The 21,519-nt window shown below is 36.0% G+C and overlaps 1 protein-coding gene across 2 annotated transcripts; it reads right to left on the bottom strand.

The window, feature by feature from the left end:
- Window positions 1-1,318: 1,318 nt before the first annotated feature.
- Window positions 1,319-6,912, bottom strand: LOC145158633 (disease resistance protein RML1B-like). Of its 2 annotated transcripts, none has more exons than XM_079077501.1 (7): window positions 6,357-6,912; window positions 4,244-5,369; window positions 3,840-4,151; window positions 2,852-3,766; window positions 2,139-2,748; window positions 1,677-1,741; window positions 1,319-1,585 (listed from the first exon to the last, which is right to left on the bottom strand). In XM_079077501.1, the coding sequence occupies exons 1-7, from the start codon at window positions 6,887-6,889 to the stop codon at window positions 1,538-1,540; spliced, it is 3,609 nt and encodes a 1,202-aa protein (XP_078933627.1). In that variant the 5' UTR covers window positions 6,890-6,912; the 3' UTR covers window positions 1,319-1,537. The 2 variants fall into 2 exon arrangements, with proteins under 2 accessions (XP_078933627.1, XP_078933629.1); XM_079077503.1 differs by having other exon boundaries at window positions 2,852-3,763; window positions 6,357-6,911.
- Between the last annotated feature and the right edge of the window lie 14,607 nt (window positions 6,913-21,519).

Here is a 21,519-nt window from a genome sequence, read left to right as displayed (position 1 = left end):
TTCGGGAATCTGTCATCCAGCAGCTAGAGTTTTATCCGCGGGACTTCAGCAGAACAAGGTGAGTCTCCTCACTGTGTTTAACGGTCGAAGGCACCAATGCTGGCCCATGGTTATTATGTTAGGATGTTAGTTGTCTGCGTGACCTTGGCATGTGTACGTATTGATATGTATGTTGGGCGGGGCTCGATGATTATTTTATATGCTAGTATCAGGTTATGCATATATGACTTGTATGTGGGTGGGGCCCGTTGATTGTGTTGTATGCTATTATCTTTGTGATTTTCGCATGTGTTGGAATGTTTATATGATTACATGTATGTGAATGTGGGCGGGGCCTGTATCTCATCATTATTCGAGTGTGGGAGGGGCTCGTATCTCATCATTAGCTGAGTGTGGGCGGGGCCCGTATCTCATCATTACTTGTGTGTGGTTATTGGTATGTTTGTAAGGTTGTGTAATTGTTGTCTGTATGATACTTGTATGTATTTGTTTATGTATGTGAGTGTGGGCAGGGCCCATATCTCATTATTATTTGAGTGTGGGCGGGGCCCGTATCTCATGATTAGCTGAGTGTGGGCGGGGCCCGTATCTCACAGAGTGTGGGCGGGGCCAGTATCTCTTAGTTAGCTGAGTGTGGGCGGGTCCCGTATCTCACAGAGTGTGGGTGGGGCTCGTATCTCTTAGTTAGCTGAGTGTGGGCGGGGCCCGTTATCCGAGTATGGACGGGGCCCGTATCTCCTAGTTGCATGTTATGTGTATGGTATGTGGTAGTTTGGGGGAAACTTAGTAAGCTTCGTGATTACAGTTTTCACTTTTGGTTTCAGGTACTTCGGTTTTCAAAAGGAAGAGCTCGGGATGATTGCAGGGCACACACCATATGTTTCCGCCTTGGATGCTTTACTCTGATTTTACAGAAATTAATACAAAGATTTTTATGTATATGTTTGAATGTCATTGATAAATTCTGTTTTATCTATTATTAAAAATGAAATTTTTGGGACCATATTTATGGATGTTACAATATGACTTAGTCATTAAGTCCTATTCTTTAGGATCTATTATTCACATGTATATAGTTTCGTAATTGTATGGAAGTAGGTTAGGCAGCTGTGATTAATTGTGTATATCTTCTGTATATATACACATGTATCTCTCGTTCATTGAATACACAACAAACTTCAATTCATAAGCTTTACTTATAAATATGGATGAGAACTTTGCTTGTAGCTGGTCAATTCGAAAACATATGGGCACATTTTCATCAGACCATTTCCAGTTGGAGAAACATTGAAGACAAAGGATATAATAGAAGAAACTCTTGAGCAACAAAACAATATTTTATTATTAATCACAATAATAACACTATTAACATTAGACTACAACATATATATAGCCTAAAATGGTTGCTTCTTAACCATTTAAGAGAACCCGTGCAACTCTTGGAGTATAACCACATGCAACTTGTAACTGTCATCAATAACTACCATCTTGTAATTGCCATTAACAAGAAGTACCGTCACTCTCTATCAAGGCTAGCTTATATCTTCAACATTTTCGAGGGTCTATTGTACAACTCTGTTTCATCCTTTATCAATAAAGAATATTGATCACTACAATTTGATTGTGTATGAATTTTATTTATGTGATGAGAAATGTATGGGTGTCAAAAAGTATACCTCATGTACGCCACCAACTATGTTAGACTTCTTTACAGAAAAAACTCTGAAACGCACTTGGTTTTCTGATGAAAACAGATAAAAAGTAATAGGTTCATTATCATTCACGTACATCTACTTGGACCAAGTAATTGTAGCTAAGCTTCTCAATGAGTGGTGTTTTGATCAATTGATCCAACAAATCGACTCATTTAGGCACAAATTAATATTGGGTTGATCAATTTAAAATTAAAAGTTCATTCTATTTATAAAAATAGCCTTACTTTAGAGGTCAATAAAATAGTAAATCATGATCCATCTATTTAAGATAAACAAGTCATGATCCACTCTTTTTCAAGTGGTAAGGTCATAAAGGTATATAGTTATAGCATATATAAACTTAAGGAGACAAGTATTTTTCTTTCACATAATCCCTGATTAATATTACTTGTGTGATAATATGTAATAAAAGTGATATTATACCTTTATAATAGGGTTTGTCTCCAATGTATGGAAGATAGTATGGAAATACTACACGGCCAGATGACAAAAACCGAGTGCTATTCAGGATGTATTCGCCTGTTGTTGTTTGAAATCCTAAAAGGTCTCCACCAATGATATGATTCCAAGACTTGTAATAGCCCAATGCATCTTCTTCATCTGTGTTTCCATCATCATACATAAAACCAACTCCAACCTCTTCTGTAAGTCCAAGGTTCTGTGTTGTAGCAATAGTAACTTCGTCACCACCTTCCATCTCATTCATCCCAAACATCCAATGGCTTAACAATATTGCACAATCCCCAGCTACACGGACTCTGTAAATATAATGATGGTATATCCAGGTGTGTTTTTTGGTTATATTACTAATTATGATCATTGGCAAATCAAGGACCTGAACATGCTCTACAATTCCAAGCCTCTCATTCAGAAATGGAGATGTCAGCACATAGCAAAAATTCAGTCCTCTGAACTGTTTAGGAGATGATGGGATGGTAAATGATATTGATGGCCCCTTGCTTCTATCCGTAATCCAATCCGGAATCTCTTTGCCAACGTAAATTGTACTGAATATTCCAAATTCATAATACATCTGCCAAATACAACCACCATATTTAAATAACCATATCATGATTATATACGTAGATATTCACACAATCACACAAAATTAAGACAGATAATTAACTAGAGCAAACCTGTGTTTTAGATTCCTCTCTTCCTTTAGATACAGGCTCTGCTACCAGACGTCTTTCATTTAGGAAGTCGAGCTCAGTCCAGCCCAAACTAAGTAATATTTTTTTCTCAATGCTTGCCAGTGGTTGGATTTTGATCAATCCTTCAAATTCAAATGAAGAAGCTGCTAACACCGTCCAGTCTATTGAGAACTTCAATGGGGACGACACATTTGGATCAAATAAAATTTTACGTAGCATAGCCTTTTTTGAACCAAAAAATAGGTCCAGATATGTTAGTGTACGTGGAGGACACTCAACTGATGTCAACTTTTTACAGTTTTTCATACTAAGTAACTCGAGCCTAGGAAGGCTTCTCACACATACGGGCATGGAAATCATTGGATTTTCATCTAAATTTAAATCCTTTAACATGGATAGGCAACCAAAGCTCGTGGGAAAGGATTCAATGGACAAGTCATTATTTGCAAGTGACAACTGTACCAAAGAACTCGGCAATGAAATTGATAATAGCTTAAGATCTCTTGGTATAATCAACGATTCTGGGGATTTTGTGTGTATGCCAATGTTGTTGACCTTAGGCATTCCAGGTGAAACCATATCCCTAATCTGGATTCTGGATTTACTAGAGTTAAAACCAACTAGCAATAGTGTTTCAACCTTCTTTAACTTGTGTATGGTTCTTGGAAAATGATCAAGGTTGTTGCAGTAGCTCATATCAATGAAGACAAGTTCAACACAGTGCTCTATTGAATCACAAACCTCAAGCAAGCCAATGCAATTTGTAAGTATTAACATCTCAAGTGAAGGTATTTCTTCAAAGCTGCCCAAACTACGAAGCTGTTCACAGAAACTTAAATTAAGAATCTTCAGGGACCCAAGCAACCTTTTGTCTTTTGAGCACGATTCGATCAGCTGCTGAAATGGAGATAAGTTAGATTAGTGAATTTTATCAACTCAATTGGAAGAATGACAAATGGAGATAAGTTACCTTTTGCCTACTCTCATGTCGTTGTGGATTACTATAACAAATGCCAAGTGATTCAATATTGCTATATGACATGTCAAGAGCAACCAAATTCTCCATTGGTAAGTCTGAAGGTATAGACTTTAAAGGGAACCCATGCATACACAACCATCTTAATTTTTCTGGAAAATTCTCATAAGACCCACTAAATTGCACATAATTGAGCTGTAGTAGCATTAGATTTTCCATGTTACTCAATACATCTGTTTTCAGCTTAAAAGATGAATACGTAAGCATCCGCATGTCAAGGGCAAGGCCTAGAAGACTCCCCTTACCCTAAGAAAAAAAGAAGGGAAAAAAGTAAATATATATTAATACAAAAATACTTTGAACATGCGTACTAGTAACAACTATACAAGGTCTCTTACTTTGTTTTGTTTCAACACTTGGAATGACTCCTCATGACGCCATAATCGACTTCGCTTCCATGGCTTCTTCGGTGATTCTTGATGTACTAAGAATCTTCCCATCTTTTGAAGCAACTGATGCATCATGAATTCCTTATTATCTCCGATACTAAGAAGACATCTGTCCACGAGATTCGTGATCCCTGATGTTGTGTTTAAATGACATGCCTTTAATATTGTTTCACTAACATATCTATTTGTTCCAACAAAATAACAAGCAATATGCTTAAACAATTCTTTATCATTTTCTGATGACAAAGAGTCCAAGCTCATTCTCAAGACATTATCTATAGGAGAACCAGTTTCTTTCTCTAGCCGTTCTAGATAATCTTTCCAGTAAGCTACTTTTCGATTATATAGAGACTTTCCCAAAACTTCGAGAGCCAATGGATGTCCTTCACAATACTTCACAAACTTATTTGACACCTCTTTATAATCTGCCTTGGGATGGTTTGACTTGAATGCATGAAAACACAAAAGTTCTCGTGAGTCATTCTCTTGTAAGACTTTAAGTAAGTGCGTTGTATGATTGGGTGTAAGTTTCTTTTTGAATAGTGCACAACTCTCTGTCAACCATCCATCCTTTGTTGTAACAATAATTTTGCTCCCCCGATAAAACCTTTCGCTTCCAAGCATTGAATCCAACTGGGCGAGATTATCAATGTCATCAAGAACTAGAAACACCTTTTTACGGGACACAACATTCTCTATCTTTGAGGTGTATATAGAAACATCGTGAACTTCAATTGAACTTGTTCTTGAAATGTCATCATAGAGTTGTTTTTGTAGACCGAGCAATCCAATAAAACTTTCCTCACATCTCCTACTGATATTTCCAATATAGCTGCTTCTTTTAAATTTACGACAATGTAAACCATAGACATATTTGGCTAAAGACGTCTTCCCGATCCCACCCATACCCAAAATGGTGAGTACGTCTGTTGTATATGAGGATTCATCTAACCATGAAGTGACGAATTTAATGGAATGGTCCATCCCAATAAGTAGTGGTAGAGGATTGCGTAAGGGTACTTGTAATCTATAGTAGACATCCTTGACAATTTCTTCAATGAATTCCGTCTCTAGCCTGAAACTTGATTTTAATAAGTACAAAACAAAATCCACGAAAATAAGCTAGATTTGGAGATTCATTTTTTCCAAAGATCCAAATCAAAATTATATCACATTAAGGTATTATTTTTAATTAAGTTTATATATCAAATTAAACGATACTACCTACGTCCCAAATTGATAGTCCACTTTTGACTTTTGAAGTCTTTTTTTCTTCAATTTTGACCTTAAATAATTTTATTTTTATAGATAATATTTGATGCAAAATATATGAATGGATTGTATTTTAAATGTTTTTTAATTGTTATATGTTTTATCAAGTAATATATAACACAAATAAAAATATTTAAAGTCAAAGTTGAAGAAAAAAGACTTAAAAAATAAAAAATGAATTATCAATTTAGGAGAGAGGGAGTAATATATTTTCACTTCTAAGCATCTGCGGATGGTCATAACTCTTATGTATGATAAGACCAGACCCATAATTGATAAGATTTCACTAATCGGCCACCAAATTTCATTATGTTTGTACAATACAACTAAGCTTGAATGTCGACGTGATTTTGCATGAATCTAAACAAAACTTACGTCCTGGATAGATATTTATTGTTATAAAACACGATATAATTTGAAGGTACTATGATATAATTGTAGTAGATGTAGCAAACCGTTCATAAATTGGTTTCTACAAGAAAGCATATAAATTGATTTAAGAGATCACATAAAAATTAGGGTTATAATAAAATAATAGCGTACTAAATATGTCGATGTTTAGCAGGATGGTTATTCTACCTATATGAATTAGTTTCAGCGATCAGATAATTGAAAAATTAGATTCAATTGTATGCATTCAGTCATCCTATTTTTATGCATCAGAAATTATGACGATTCAATGATAAAGAAGAAACTTATTAAAATGTACAGAGATAAGATGATATTGACATTTCACGAGTTCATCAAACAAGCATGAAGGAGTATGGTAATATGGGTACAAAAGTGTTACCTCCCATTGACGTTATTGCCTTTTAAACCAGCAACTTCTGTAAGTGCTTTATTCCACCGGTCCATCTTTTCAGCCCATTTACTTCTTTTATTTGCATCGTTCTCCGCCTCAATCATCTTTCTATGTTCAGACATTGCATTTCCGAAGCTGTCCTGTTGCTTCCGAACATGGGTAGGCTCAACATGATAAAAGATAGGGAAAACAATATGATTGGATATCATACGTTGCTCAAGGATCAACACCAGCTCATCAAGGCACCAGGTTGAATTAGCATAATTCTTAGACAATACGATAATAGAAGCCCTAGATGCTTTTATAGCACTCTCCAATTCTGGTTTTAGATCTTCCCCAACTTTAATCGCTTCATTATCCAAGAATGTAGTGATATTGGCATCCGTGAGAGCTTCATGTAGGTAAGCGATGAAACTATCACGAGTGTCGATACCTCTGAAACTTAAAAATATGTCATATATGTGACCATGAATTGATGATAAAGATGAAGATCCTTCTGAAAGTTGGGAGAGAACAACCATTGTGAGTTATGGGAATGTATGGATGATTTGATACTAGATCAATATATAATCAAATTAAGAGTAATTGAATATGCACCAAGTAGTGGTTTCCTTCCAAGTAAACTACGAGATTTTATAAATGACAAGAAATTGTCAGATCAATGATTGAGATATACAAGTTATATCTGATGGGTGTGTAATGAATAATATTATATACAATATTCGATCATTTATTGAGAAAAACAATTAGTTATCTCTGATGGGAGAGCAATGAATATTATTGACAAAACATATAAAAAGTAGGCCAAAATTAATAGAACATTATTTCGTTGACAATAATTGTTCTATCAGTCTTGAGTTATTACAGTCATATATTGTTGGGTTCGGTCTAATAGGTGCTAAATTAGGAATATTTGAGACGAGACTCTTTTTAAGAGACATGAAAACGCTGGTTATTAACCATATATTTTGAAGTAAAAAAAAAATTAAAAAATTAAAAAAATTATACCATAATTTTCATCACTTTTATTTCAAAAAAAATTTAAAAAAAAAATAAAAGACAAATCTTTACAAATGATCCCATAGTTTCTCGAAAATCCGAAATATCAAGTTTGGTCTCATATGTGTTTTCAAATTGTATCGTGATTGGTCGTTCAAATAAAAACAGTTTTATACATTTTTTAATTTATTTTATGTTTTTATTCCTGGTTAATTGAGAATTTATATTATTAATATTATTAAATAATAAACAACTTCCACCATTATAACCGGCATGCACCACCGTTACTAGTACCATCCACCATTACCCCCACCATCCACCACCACTTTAACTGTCTATTGCCAAAAAACAACGTTACCATTCACCTTTTTCCCTCCCCTTCTTCCACCATTGCCGACGTTCTTGTTATTTCCTTCAGCATCAAATGAACAAACACGGAATAAAAGTGGTCGATCCTCTATTCTTTCCTTTCTTTATTAGATCAAACCTACAAATCCAAGACCTAGCAGAAACAATATTGTGATTGTCATTTCCTTTTAGAGTAAATTACACGATTCGTCCTTTGTCCAAATGTCACATTGCTCGTTTAGTCTCTATTTTCAATTATTAACTCGGACCGTCTTTTATACCGTTAAAAATTGCATGTTTCGTCTCTTAAATCACTTACCAGACATAAAATGTCTATTTTATCCTTATTCTTTTATTTATTAATAATTTTTAGATTGTTATTATTATTAATTATAATTTTAAAGAAATCATTAAATAATTGGGCCTCACCTTCTTATATCCTTCTCCTTCTTCTTTTCTTTCATGAACCACCACCCCACCACCCACCTGCATCACCGTCGGTGCTCCACCACCACTACATCACCATCGGTGCTCCATCACCACCACATCATTGTTGTTCCTGTTGGGTTTTACTATACTACAACATCCTATGGCGCACATACAACCTTAAATACCTTGGATCTATGTTTTCTCTATTATACATGCAAATATGAAGTTTCAAAGATATTACCCTATACTAGCATACAAATATCATATACTTGGGTAATAAAATAGATAGAATACATACCTTTTTTGATGTAACTTGTCTTCATGAAGCTTGAGTGCCTAGTGCCCCAAGTGTGACACCTCAAATGGTTCACACAACACCATGAACACTTGGAATAACCTTGAGAATAAGGATACTTTGGTTCTCTCTAGTGAAATCGGCCTTGCCCTTTTGTGTACACATACTAGTTCCAATTTCACCAACCAAGGACATATTTATATAGTGTGGAGATTAGGGTTACACCCTAATACCCATGACCTTTCATTTCATATGATCCATGGGTTAAACACTCCATGGACTATCCATGAAAGCTTAGCCCAACCTAAATGAACTTGGCCCATCACACACATATATCTTAGAGTCCATATTTAATTAGTTCCTTTTGATCACTTAATTAATTATAAATTAATTCTTGATCAATACTAATTAAATAATATGATTATATATTAATATATTAGAACTTATAATATATTAATATAAATCACTAGTATCCTTTTTCCTCATCTTGTCTATCCAATTGTCCCGATGCCATGCAACCCAAATGGACCATGCCGGGTCGGGTCAAGTCTTACCAATTATAGTTATGGACTTAGACATTAATCCAACAGTCTCCCACTTGGATAAGTCTAAAACTATTATTGAGTATGACTTCAAACCCCGACTAGCAATCGTAGCTCTCAAAAGCTTATGTCGAACTCTGACCTTGCCGATGAACTCTGACCTTTGTCAATGACTTGTCCATTAGATAAGGGATCATATATTCCTCCATTCTAGATATCATATGGACTGAGACATGGATTATAAATCATTCTCTCTGTCCATTTGTTGTTTCCCGATTACCGATTCATGACGATTGACTGATTGAACAGATCAAATCAGTCCTGGCTTGGCCAAGCACTCACATATGTCATCATTAAATCATCGAGGGGCCCACAGATATCGCTTTTATCCCGAAGGTAAAAGGAATGGATAAACTTCGACTCATATGGCTTGTTCTACTACTTGTTGAATCATACACAAAGGCACGTTTTATAACATCGAGTTACCAATGCGGTTTCATGCAATCAATGTACAACCAACTCATAGTAACAACTCATATCTCTAGGTTTGAAGAATATAAGATATTATCGTCTCATGATCACTCGTGATAAAATCCATGAAGTGATTCAAATGAGCGCGGGTTGAATCCAATACTCAGAACTTATGAGCACTCATGAGTGTTGTAGCACAACTTTGTCCACCAACTTGGACCTCTACAATCCAACCCATGACAGCCTTGATTCATATCTACTTCCAACATATGACCGACTGTGGATGGTTTTGAATAACTTAGTCATTCCGGAAGAATAACCTAGTTATTATGGAAGTCAAAACATGCAAAGTGAAACACAAGAATAAATGAATCTAATATGGTATCAAAACCTATGAATATAAATAAAACACTTTCTATTTATCACCATACTGATTACTCATTATTCATTGTTTCGGTTTTATCAACTTTATACTTGAATTAAAACACTAGGTGTCCCATGCTCCAAGCATGTACACTATGTTTTTTAAACAATAGCTTTGTCATACACCAAGTATGCACTCTATGTTTGTCTATGATCCTTACTTTTGTGAAATAAACCAATTGACCAAACTTTCAATGATTCTAATTTCACACTCCCGAATCGAAATATGTTAGATTTTAAACTTAAATGCACTACCCTCTTGCAATAAATGTGTACAAAGTCACAAAGAGTTGTCAACAACCATTACAGGGTATTCCAATGAAGACCTACTCCATGGACACAAAGCCTTATGTTCAAAGTATGCATTGCTTTGAACATGCTTCTTGCACTAAGTTTTTTCTAATCTTACACAGATTGCTTCCATCTATGGAGACAACTCTATATTCCCATTTTGACTACCACTTCTGAACAAGAGTTGCCTCTTTTCAGACTATGTCAATATGGTCCTTCCAATATTAACAGTATACTTCCAACTGTCCTTGAGCAACCAATCTTTGGTAAACCTTAGATTGTCCTCGAAAATTGCTTAATCACTTTAGTCATATCCAATTCTAGACATTGTTCCCCTTAATGCCCCAAGGCATTTGGAAAATTCAGAAAGGATAAATATTATAGCACATGTAATCGATCTTGTACCCAAAGTAAATGAGACACGATTCATGATGTTTCACATAAAGACATGGTTCTAGACCAGTCTTTTGCCATAATAATTTTTTGTTTGCTATATTCTCAAAATTTGACTATGAAAAGGGATGTCGTAATCATAATCAAATTTTGAGAACGCAATATATAGAATTTTCTTAAGTTGAACCAATCCAACATGAAATTCATATATATATTCTTGACTAAAGGTGATTAAAATCTCAATATAAGCTCTTTAGAATGATTATAAACTCAATCTAAGCTTTTTAGAATTGAAATGAAGTATAATTTCCTCTCCCTTAATTATAGCAAAACAACTTTTTCAACCCCTCCAACCTCACAAATTGAAACTTTTGTTTTCTATAATTAACCTTGCTAACTTGCAATACTTATCATAATTATCATGCTCCCACTAACATGATGATTATTAGCATAACACTTATGCTCCCACTAGCTTTGACATGTATCCAGAAAACAGCTGGACCTCTAGAAGTCAATACTTTATTGACATTCTTACCAAAGTTCAGATTTCTGATACTAGATTGCTTTGATAAGACTTTATCAAAATCATACACCTTATCTTAGATAGATCACATGTGTGTCTAAACAATTTTAGAACTATGAAAAGGGATGCCGTAATTATAGTCTCAATTGTTTAGACCATTGCCATTTCTCATAAGTCCATGTTAGTGTGCCGGTTAACCACGCACGCTCCACTAACGACTTTGAAACTGCAAATATCACAATTGCTATCTACTTAAAATCTACTTAGTGAAAGAATTTCCTCACCATCACTTCCATGAATCGGAGAGAAACCTTATGACACTTAGATTTTATGGTGTATGTGTTCTTATCCATGTGAATTTGTCAAACCATAATCACAAGACTAGGTTAGTGACAAATCCTAACTCATATGGATTGAACTTGTGCAATCTTAACCTCTTGCCTCCTGGTAGCACAAGGGCCTGCCATTGCTTCCAAGTAGTTATACAAACAATTGAGAACATGTAGAACTCAAATATATATAGCCAACTTAACTGGAATGGGCACAGAAATGTCAACACGATAGGTTATAAACCTCTAGTTGTGTGCTAGTGATGAAATACATGTTTTATTCTTGATTACTTCTTGAAACCCTTTCAGGATCTTTTAGACTCCCACTGCCTCCTTGACCTATAAGACTTTCTTGCCAAATATTCAAGAGATAGTGTGGATTCTAATCAAGACAAACACTTAACACAATTGGCCTAAGTTGGTCTCTGTTTTATCCAAAACATCACAACTTACCAAATTCAAATGTACAAGAGTAGAAAACCTTTTACTCTTACATTTCACTAGTGTTAATAAACCTTCTTTAAGATGTGTCACTCAAGTTACATTTGTGGTGGGCTTGATCAGTGCACAAGAATGTGTACTCGATCCCTTAGTCCTTTACTTGACTCACACATCCATGTGAACAAGTAATTAGTCTTAATTTTCCAATGCTTGAAAGTTCTCATTCATCATACTATACAACTTGCATGATTCCAAGTTTCGGTCCAATTGAAACTTGGGTGATGAGAAACTTTCTTTATTTGGTAAATTTAGACACTACCACAAATGAAAGAATCAAAACCATTTTCCTATATTACTAGCAATGGAATCATATAAACAACAATTTTTTTCACAAATGCCATTGTAAGGATACTTAAAATAAATAAAATCAAAAATTTCCTTTTATTTTAAAAACTTTGCGGAAAAAGTTATCCTTACAATCCATATGAAAACCTTGTTGTTATATATTCCTAAGCAATGTGTCATAACTCCTAAGTAACAGCTTCAAAATTCTGATGCGATCGAAGTCCATCTTCGCGATCAGAAGCAGCATATACTTCCTTTAAGCTTTCTCTCTTTTCTTTGATTCTTATAACATCACCATGTGACTCAGTCACATTATGTAATAAGAATCTCCAAATAGGAGCTTAACAGAGTTAGACAATGGACTTTACCTGAAGTAGAGTGAAACTTATTGACTTTAACATCCTTAGGTAAATTTGGCAGCTTCGCAAACAGTGCCCCTTCCTTTGGCAATTTTAACAAATGGACCCTTTGGTAATGGTACATGGGACTATCACAGACTTAGCTTTTCTCTTTACCATTTGGTCAACCGAGTTGACTATGGCCGATCCCTTCCATTGGGAAGAGAATGCTTTTTTTGGATTTCCAGTGTCATCATTGTCAATGTCCATAAAGTTTTGGGAAGTCGATCTTCTAATCAAATTTGCTTTACTAGCCTTCCAAATCATAGCTGATTCAGCAGTACCAAACAAATAGATAAGATCATTAAGGGTCTTGTCATAATCTGTTTCATAGGAGTCCCAAAGGAACTCACTATGTGACTTAGAAAGTGATTGAACCACCAACTTTCTCAAGACTTTGACACCCAACTCTCCCGGCTTGTCAATATGTGACTTCATCTCCAAGATGTGATCACACCTAGACCTTGCCTTGCCAATAGGGCTTGAGTGACCATGAACTTGTGGGTTAGGGAGAATAATTGGAGGAGGTGGAGGAAGTGAAGTTCCAAGAGATTTGGGAAGATCATAGATGTCTGAACTAGACATCTTTTGGGAGATATTCAAGTTTAGTTGATTTAAAGTCCTTAATATAACACCCAATATGAAATATTAAGGCTAGGACCCAACAACCTATTTATAACTGGAAGAGGGATGCCGTAATCCAAGTTATAAAATAGTTGAAGGTAGGTAAATGACGATTTACCAATTTCCACCATGAAAAACGAAAGAATTTAATTAGGTTTTACTTGGATTTGAAACTCCTAGATCTTTTGAGATTCATTGAACTTTTCAATGGCATGTTTCAATCTCGAGTGTGCCCTTCAGGTTTTGTGACTGGGATGCCGAGGATCACAAAACAAGGTGTGAAGTAACCATGCAAATATACTTGGTACCCTTAATATTTACCCCTCAATCGATGTGCCGGTTAACCACACGAGCTCCACCGATACTATGATAAATATTAAGTTACCCTTTGACTACCTTGTTAAATCTAGGTTAGTGTGTCGGTTAACCACACACGCTCCACTAACGGTTTAAACAAAGTGCAAAGTGTAATTTCATGGATTAGCACCTTATTCACATTTTTCTAAGTAACTAAGATTGGGAATTAATAAAAGGTTTAGTTACTTAGTATTTATCATTAATACTTTTAATGAAGGGAGAATTATAGTCCTTGTCCTACCTGTTCGGCTAACGACCCTCCACCAGTCAAGGAAGCGGTGGGTGAGACTGGACACCCATTAAGCTGCTATTTTATAGGCAACAACCTTATACCCCCTTATAGACCGGCTTCGTGAATGAGGCCTACTAATGGTAAGACTGACTTGCTCTTATACACATATATATATTATTAACTTATAATATTATAAAGTATAAGGGTTGAATTTTAACTTTTAAAATTCTAAGGGCTTAACTTGGAATTAAAGCATTAGAGATAACTTTTCAAATTCCAAAACTTGAGGGCAAGTTTTGAAACTATTCAAAACTCTTGGATTTTCATAACTTATGAGTTTTAAGTAAAGCTTTAAAACCTTTAATGAAGAGACTCTTGGACATCCATAACTTGAGGACAAGTTATGGAGCCATAAAAACTATTTATAAGAAAAGACTCTTCATTTTTTTTGTAACCTAAGGCATATTTATGAGTTTTTAAGATTCATAAATGTGACTTTTCATATAACTTGAGGACAAGTTACAAAAAAAACACATTTTATGAACAACTTTTAGATTAATTAGGATTGAAAACAACTAAAACACAAATTTTTTTTCCATTAATCTAAACTAACTCATAAATCAAGGAAACATAGAACTTTTGGTAATCCATAACTTATGGAGTTAAATGCTTGTTTTATGATGAAACTTTTCATGTTCCATAACTTAAGAATAAGTTATGGAATTCTTTAAAACATTAACACCAAATTTTGTAACTCCATAAAAACTTTGAATCAATTTTTTTTAAAACATTTTCATATCCATAACTTATGGAGGTTTCAAAACACATAAGATCACAACTTTAAAAAAAACTTTTTGAGCTCCAAAATTTTATGAGAAAATTTGTAACTCCTTAAAACATTTAGATCAAACTTTTAAAACTAATAAAATAATCATATCATTTTATCTTTTACTAAATTTGACCTAATTCAACTCATATAGCAAATGATTCAAAATTTACAAATAATTAGTTTTTCACAAAACAAGTAATTATCTTAAAATTTGACAAACTTCATGTTTTTTTTTCTTTTTTTTTTCAACTTTGAAAATCAAACATTTGCATGAATATAACAGAAAACAACCCATGGCTCTGATACCACTATTGGGTTTTAGTATACTACAACATCCTATGGTGCACATACAACCCTAAATACCTTGGATCTATGTTTTCTCTATTATACATGCAAATATGAAGTTTCCAAGATATTACCCTATACTAGCATACAAATATCATATACTTGGGTAATAAAATAGATATAATACATACCTTTTTTGATGTAACTTGTCTTCATGAAGCTTGAGTGCCTAGTGCCCCAAGTGTGACACCTCAAATGGTTCACACAACACCATGAACACTTGGAATAACCTTGAGAATAAGGATACTTTGGTTCTCTCTAGTGAAATCAGTCTTGCCCTTTTGTGTACACATACTAGTTCCAATTTCACCAACCAAGGACATCTTTATATAGTGTGGAGATTAGGGTTACACCCTAATACCCATGACCTTTCATTTCATATGATCCATGGGTTAAACACTCCATGGACTATCCATGAAAGCTTAGCCCAACCTAAATGAACTTGGCCCATCACACACATATATCTTAGAGTCCATATTTAATTAGTTCCTTTTGATCACTTAATTAATTATAAATTAATTCTTGATCAATACTAATTAAATAATATGATTATATATTAATATATTAGAACTTATAATATATTAATATAAATCACTAGTATCCTTTTTCCTCATCTTGTCTATCCAATTGTCCCGATGCCATGCAACCCAAATGGACCATGCCGGGTCGGGTCAAGTATTACCAATTATAGTTATGGACTTAGACATTAATCCAACAGTTACGCAACCAATAAAGACACCATCTGGCGCTGTATCCCTATTTCTCACCCACTCCCGATAGGAATCCAAAACCCTAGCCAACCAACGACGTCGCCGACCTTCCTTTCCTACCTCCTTCACCCTAGAACGTTGGCGATACCACCTCCGACCTCCTTCACCTATATCATCACAAAACACCGCCTCAGATCTGCAAGTAATCGTCACCTTCAAGCCTTTGTACGCTATTGTTTCGTCACATTTGTGCCGACATCTCTGTCGGCTAGGGTTTGGATCTCACCAGTAAAGGATCTGTAGAAACCACATGAAATAACCATCCATCTCCACCGAATCTGTTGGGTTACCACCGAGTACGTTGGGTTGTGCATTAGTGAAGATGGATTTAGGTGAAGAAGATGAAGCCACCTCCGACAACCACCACCTGGAATCTAGATTTGCGAACAGGTAACGATGGCGGCTCTATCTCAGTCTCTCTTGCTCTCTCTTTATCTGTATTGCATCAGTAAACACAAAAAATGTATTTTTGTGTTCCTCTGCTCCACCTAGTGTTTCTACAAACCTGGTGGTCGACGGTGGTGGCTTAAGGACTAACCGGGAAGAAGAACGAGGGAAGAAAGGGTAGTCGACTGTGTTTCTGAAATATAAAGAGGAAGTGGTCCGGTGGTGTTGTGCGGTGGTCCGACAGTGTTGCACTGTGGTCCGATGGTGTTGTACGGTGGTCCGGCGACAGAAGATGAACTCATGAAGATCAACTGATGATAAATGGTTGAAGAGTGTGAGTGGAGTTAGTGTAGATGATAAGTGTTTGTAGTGGTGGGCCCTTTTTTGTTTTTCCTTATTTTTTATTTTTCTTTTAAATTTTTAATAACAAACAAATCAAATATATATCAAAAAAGAAAGAGAAAGGGTAAAATAGTCATTTTATGTTTGTCAGGGATCGTCCGAGTGAGAAACAAACATTACAGGGACGGTCCGAGTTAATTTTTGAAAATAGGGACTAAACGAGCAATTTGACACCTGGACGAGGGACGAATCGTGTAATTTACTCATCCTTTTATCTATTAAATATCCCCAAATCCAAAGACATGAATACAAATCTTGATACAATTAATTTTATCATCAACAAAATGAAAAATAAAAAGATTATAGAGAAAAAAGTGTTTCAATTGTGAAAGATAGATCAACGATGCTTTGGCTTTGGCCCTCATCACATTCAAACTTTCCTGGAATACAATTATTCTTCCCACAAACCATTTTCAATTAAAGAAAAAAACAGTACTTTAAAGTAGGGGTGAGCAAAAATGTAACATCCCAAAATTCAAGACCAAAAAACTTCATTTTTAATTAAGTTATTATAAAACCAATTAGTATAGAAGCATCCATAATAACATCCCATGTCAAAACCAAAGTAGAAATATTCAAAACATGTTATCATAAAACAATATCAGAGTGTAATCCCCAAGATCTCAACTGCGGAAATATAGTGTGATGCGTTGCGATCGAGCCGGCTCCTTTCCTTTGAAAACGAAGTACCTGAAATCAAAACTGAAAACCGTAAGCACAAAGCTTAGTGAGTTCCCCCATCATACCACATACCATACAGTAACACACATAGCCAAGCATATCTGGGTGCCTGCCTCCCCTTCGGTTTATTTCAACCGGATAGCTGCCTAGCATATCTGGGTGTTGGCCTCCCCTTCGGTCTCTTTCAACCGGATAATTGTCTAGCATATCTGGGTGATGGCCTCCATTCGGTCTGTTTCAACCGGATAATGGGGACTATTTCACCCCTACCCCTACCACATAATAACATAGCATATCATACATAAATATACTGTCAAGCATATCTGGGTGCCCGACCTACCCCTTCGGTATCTGTCACACCCCCAAACCGGAACGGCGGAAACGTTCGGGGGCGGATGACTTCATGTAGTATCATAACAGTTGAGTATTTGTAAAGAAAGTAAACACAACCATCATAAATATAAATTTAAAAGGTTACATCATTGCAAAATACATGTTTCCAAATAAATTACATATGATGCCAAAATTGTTCAAAAGAAATCTACGCCTAAGCGTCTTGCCTTCAAAAATCTTGTGCTTACCTGTATTACGGAATACCTGAGAATACAAGTTGTTTTTGAAAGAGTATCAGCATTAAAGCTGGTGAGTTCATAAGCAGTTTATGAATGAAAAATGAATGATGTTCTTTGAAGTTTGTTACAAGTTTGTTTCCAGAAAATCCAATATTTTCTAAAGGTTTGTTGTTAGCCTTAACTGAACCAAGACTTAGTATAGGTAAGTAAATCGTCATACTTATGTGTGGTTTTATATTTAAATAAAACTCCTTTTTGTGAAATCCTTAAATTCCCGTGAACTGTGTGCTTTGTTAATTTCCCATGTGAGATGTTATAACCATACTAAACTCGAAGACCCCGTACTCGACGTTCTTCAGGCGTCGGAATGTTATGACACTTGTCACCACAGACCTGCCGGTCTAGCTGTTGCAAGCAGCTTAGGTGCGGGTTTGTCAGACCCAATATAGATATATACACAACTATCACGCCCTCCCTCCAGGAGGTTCTGATTATAACTACAGGACTTTACTGTGGTACTTAAGAGTACCCCGAAGTAGAATGTCTCACAAATTTATTTATTAACAAGTTCACGTAGTATGTAATAAATATTCGTTTTGTAAATCGATATTGTTATTGTTTTTCTTTGTTAAATGAAGTGTTCAAAACTATACCTATTATAGTTTATCAAAAGTGTTATATGATGGTATGAACCCTTATTACTCATGTATATGTATTTCAAATAAATGACATTGGAAATACTAAGTGTAAATCTTACACACCTTGCTCAACAGGTTACAAGGTGTGAATAACTCTTAAATATGTATTTGACAGTTTTGTAAAAATGTTAAGTTTAGGTTTGGTAAAATAGCCTGTGAACAGACCACAACCTTGCTGTTGTAAGCTGTTCAACTAAGTTTCAAATATGTTTTGGTGTTTTGGAATTGTATTTCCCCCCTGAAAAACATGAAAAACTCGGAAAAGCGTAGGGGTATGAACTCACCTGGAAAGTGTGGTGATTTGAAGAAAACGAGATTTTCTCGGGCGGCACTTCGACCGGAAAGTGGTAAGTTTCTCGGGATTCTCGGGGCTTCGGAACTTCGTCGGAACTTGGATATGTAACCGGGGGGTCGGGGTCGCCTCGGGATGCTAAACGCAGATTAGAAGTGAGAGAGAAGAGGGAAATGAGCAAGGGAAGTTGGAACCCTCGCATCTTATTTATAGGGTGAACTTTCGGGACTCACGTCGTAAGCATGGGATGGCTCACGTCGTGAGTTTGGTCCGTAGACGTGATGCCTGGTGGTCTAGCTCTGGCACACATCAGTCATAGGCTCACGTCGTGAGTCTTCGGATAAGGTTGGTTTGCGTGCCCCGAACTTCAGAAATTCATATCTCTCACGTACGGGCTCCGATTTTGAAGTTCGTTATATCCACGCGTAGGTGACATTATGCTTTACAACTTCCATTTAGACTCCGTCGGCTAATTTTGACTTAAGTTTTTAATATTATATTTTTAGCAGGCCGGGACAGGATAATTCCGTTAAAAATTCATAACTTCTTCATCTGATGTCGGTTTTCGTCTGTCTTTTTACCGTTGCACTACTATCGTCGAGATCTTTAATTCTCGTTTAGGTTGTGTCGGCTAAAAATCGCTCGATCTTAAATTCGAATTTTTAGATGTCTACTGTTGTCCTGAAACTTAGAAAAATCATAACTTCCTCATACGAAGTCAGATTTGGGCGTTCTTTTTATGTACGCTCACGGTTTAACATAATCTACGACTTTCGTTTAGATACTTAGGGATAAAAAGTATTTTATTGAAATCTCACTTTTTACGCTTAACAGTGTTTTACCGGCTTTGTCGTGAATTTTTGATTAGTCATAACTTCTTCATTATAACTCGGATTTGAGTATTCTTTATATTTCTGAAAACCTTGTTACAATATCTATCACTTTTTGCATCCCAATTGAGACTTTAGAACACTTCCTTTTTGACGCTATTTTTATTGATCCAAAATAGTTCATAATATTTGACTTTCCGAACATTACATTGACTTGAAATATTGGGTTGTTACATCATCCCCCCGATAGAGGGAATTTCGTCCCGAAATTTTAATCTAAGACAGAGTTTATGGACTAGGAAAAAGATGCGGGTACTTATGTTTCATCTGATCCTCACGTTCCCAGGTGAATTCAGGTCCTGGTTTGGCGTTCCACCTGACCTTTACGATGGGAATGCGGCTTTGTTTCGTCGACTTCACCTCTCGGTCCATGATTTCAACAGGTTCCTCTACGAAGTGGTGGTTCTCGTTGATCTCAATTTCTTCCAAGGGAATGACAAGGGTCTCATCAGACAAGCATTTCTTCAGGTTTGACACATGAAAGGTAGGATGAACGTGGTTGAGTTCCTGCGGTAATCGAAGCTTGAATGCTACCGGGCTGATCCTAGCAAGGATCTCGAATGGTCCGATATGTCTTGGATTTAGTTTCCCAAGCCTTAACAACATCGATCCCGCAAGCTCTTAGCATATCTTCTAAGGTTTGAATGGTTCTTTCGCTCTGGCCGTCAGTTGTGGGTGGTAAGCTGTACTTATGTCTTAGCTTAGTTCCCAGAGATTTTTGTAACGATTGCCAGAAACGAGGGGGGTGAATCTGCTATCTCGGACTGAGATAATAGATATTGGTACACCGTGCAGTCTAAAAATCTCTTTGAGGTAAGTTCTTGTTAGCTTCTCTATCTTGTCGGTTTCTTTTATTGGTAGAAAGTGTGGATTTGGTCAATCTATCGACAATCACCCCAAATGGCATCATAACCAACCGTCGGCTTGGGTAACATGGTTATGAAAGTCATTACATGGATTATGCCTAATTCATCTAATACAGTTCTATGTATACGAGTCGTATATAGTTAAGATTGAAAAGGCAGTCGAATAAATGATTCATCTCTAAGCCCACGTCCAGACAAGGAAAAGGAGTCAAAGTGGAATCATCAATTCTAAGCCTATAGAATCTTAATTACGTACTACTCTTATGTATACATTTGATAGTATTAGATCAATCGCATAAATTTTTGGGGTCTTTGTTGGTGAACTTGACTTTCTGTGCGAGTAGTATTCCTGGAAACCCTGTTGGCAGTACTTAAGCAAAGTTATAGAAAATTTGGTGCTCCTTACGTGACTATTTCGTTGGAGGTTTTTGTTGGTTTCCTTGATTGTCATTAGGGTTCGGAGTGTCGACCCTGTTTTCATTTTCTTTTGTGTCCTTAGGGTTGAATTGCGTCGTGACAACTGTCACTGCTACCGATACAGCGGCTTGGAACGTAACGGAGTCTATGTGTAGGATCAGGGTTTTGTCGGTTGGTTGATCAAATTAGTCATCTACACGAGGTAGTGGGTTACTATTCTCAATGGTATGCTTGATCAGTTCTCGATAGTCGATGTACATACGAAACGATCCGTCTTTCTTCTTGACGAACCAGACCGGTGCTCCTTATGGGGAGAAGCTTGGTCTAATAAATCCTTTACTGAGAGGTTCGTTAAGTTGACCGGAGCATTCCTGCATCTCTGTTGTAGCTGGACAGTAAAGCGATTTAGCTACAGGGGTAGTTCTTGGGATTAAGTCGATTCGAAACTCGACTTGACGTTGCGGTGGAAACCCTGATCGTCCTTCTGGAAAGGTGTCGGGAAGGTCGCGTACTTCTGGGATATTATTTGGTGTTCTCCGTTTTAGTCTAAAAACTATTGGGT

Source organism: Lactuca virosa, chromosome 1, assembly GCF_052849685.1.
Source record: "Lactuca virosa cultivar CGN04683 chromosome 1, Lactuca_virosa_CGN04683_v6, whole genome shotgun sequence".
In the NCBI taxonomy this organism is placed as follows: Eukaryota; Viridiplantae; Streptophyta; class Magnoliopsida; order Asterales; family Asteraceae; genus Lactuca; species Lactuca virosa.
The sequence above is the reverse complement of the archived record's forward strand: the minus strand, read 5'-3'. Positions and strand labels throughout refer to the sequence as shown.

Excerpts from the sequence above, each read along its gene's own strand:
- LOC145158633 (XM_079077501.1), bottom strand. The coding sequence starts at position 6,889 with ATGGTTGTTCTCTCCCAACTTTCAGAAGGATCTTCATCTTTATCATCA. Across the intron at positions 5,370-6,356 it reads GGCAATAACGTCAATGGGAG|GCTAGAGACGGAATTCATTG; the intron begins GTAACACTTTTG and ends ATCAAGTTTCAG. Across the intron at positions 4,152-4,243 it reads AAGTGTTGAAACAAAACAAA|GGTAAGGGGAGTCTTCTAGG; the intron begins GTAAGAGACCTT and ends TTTTTTTCTTAG.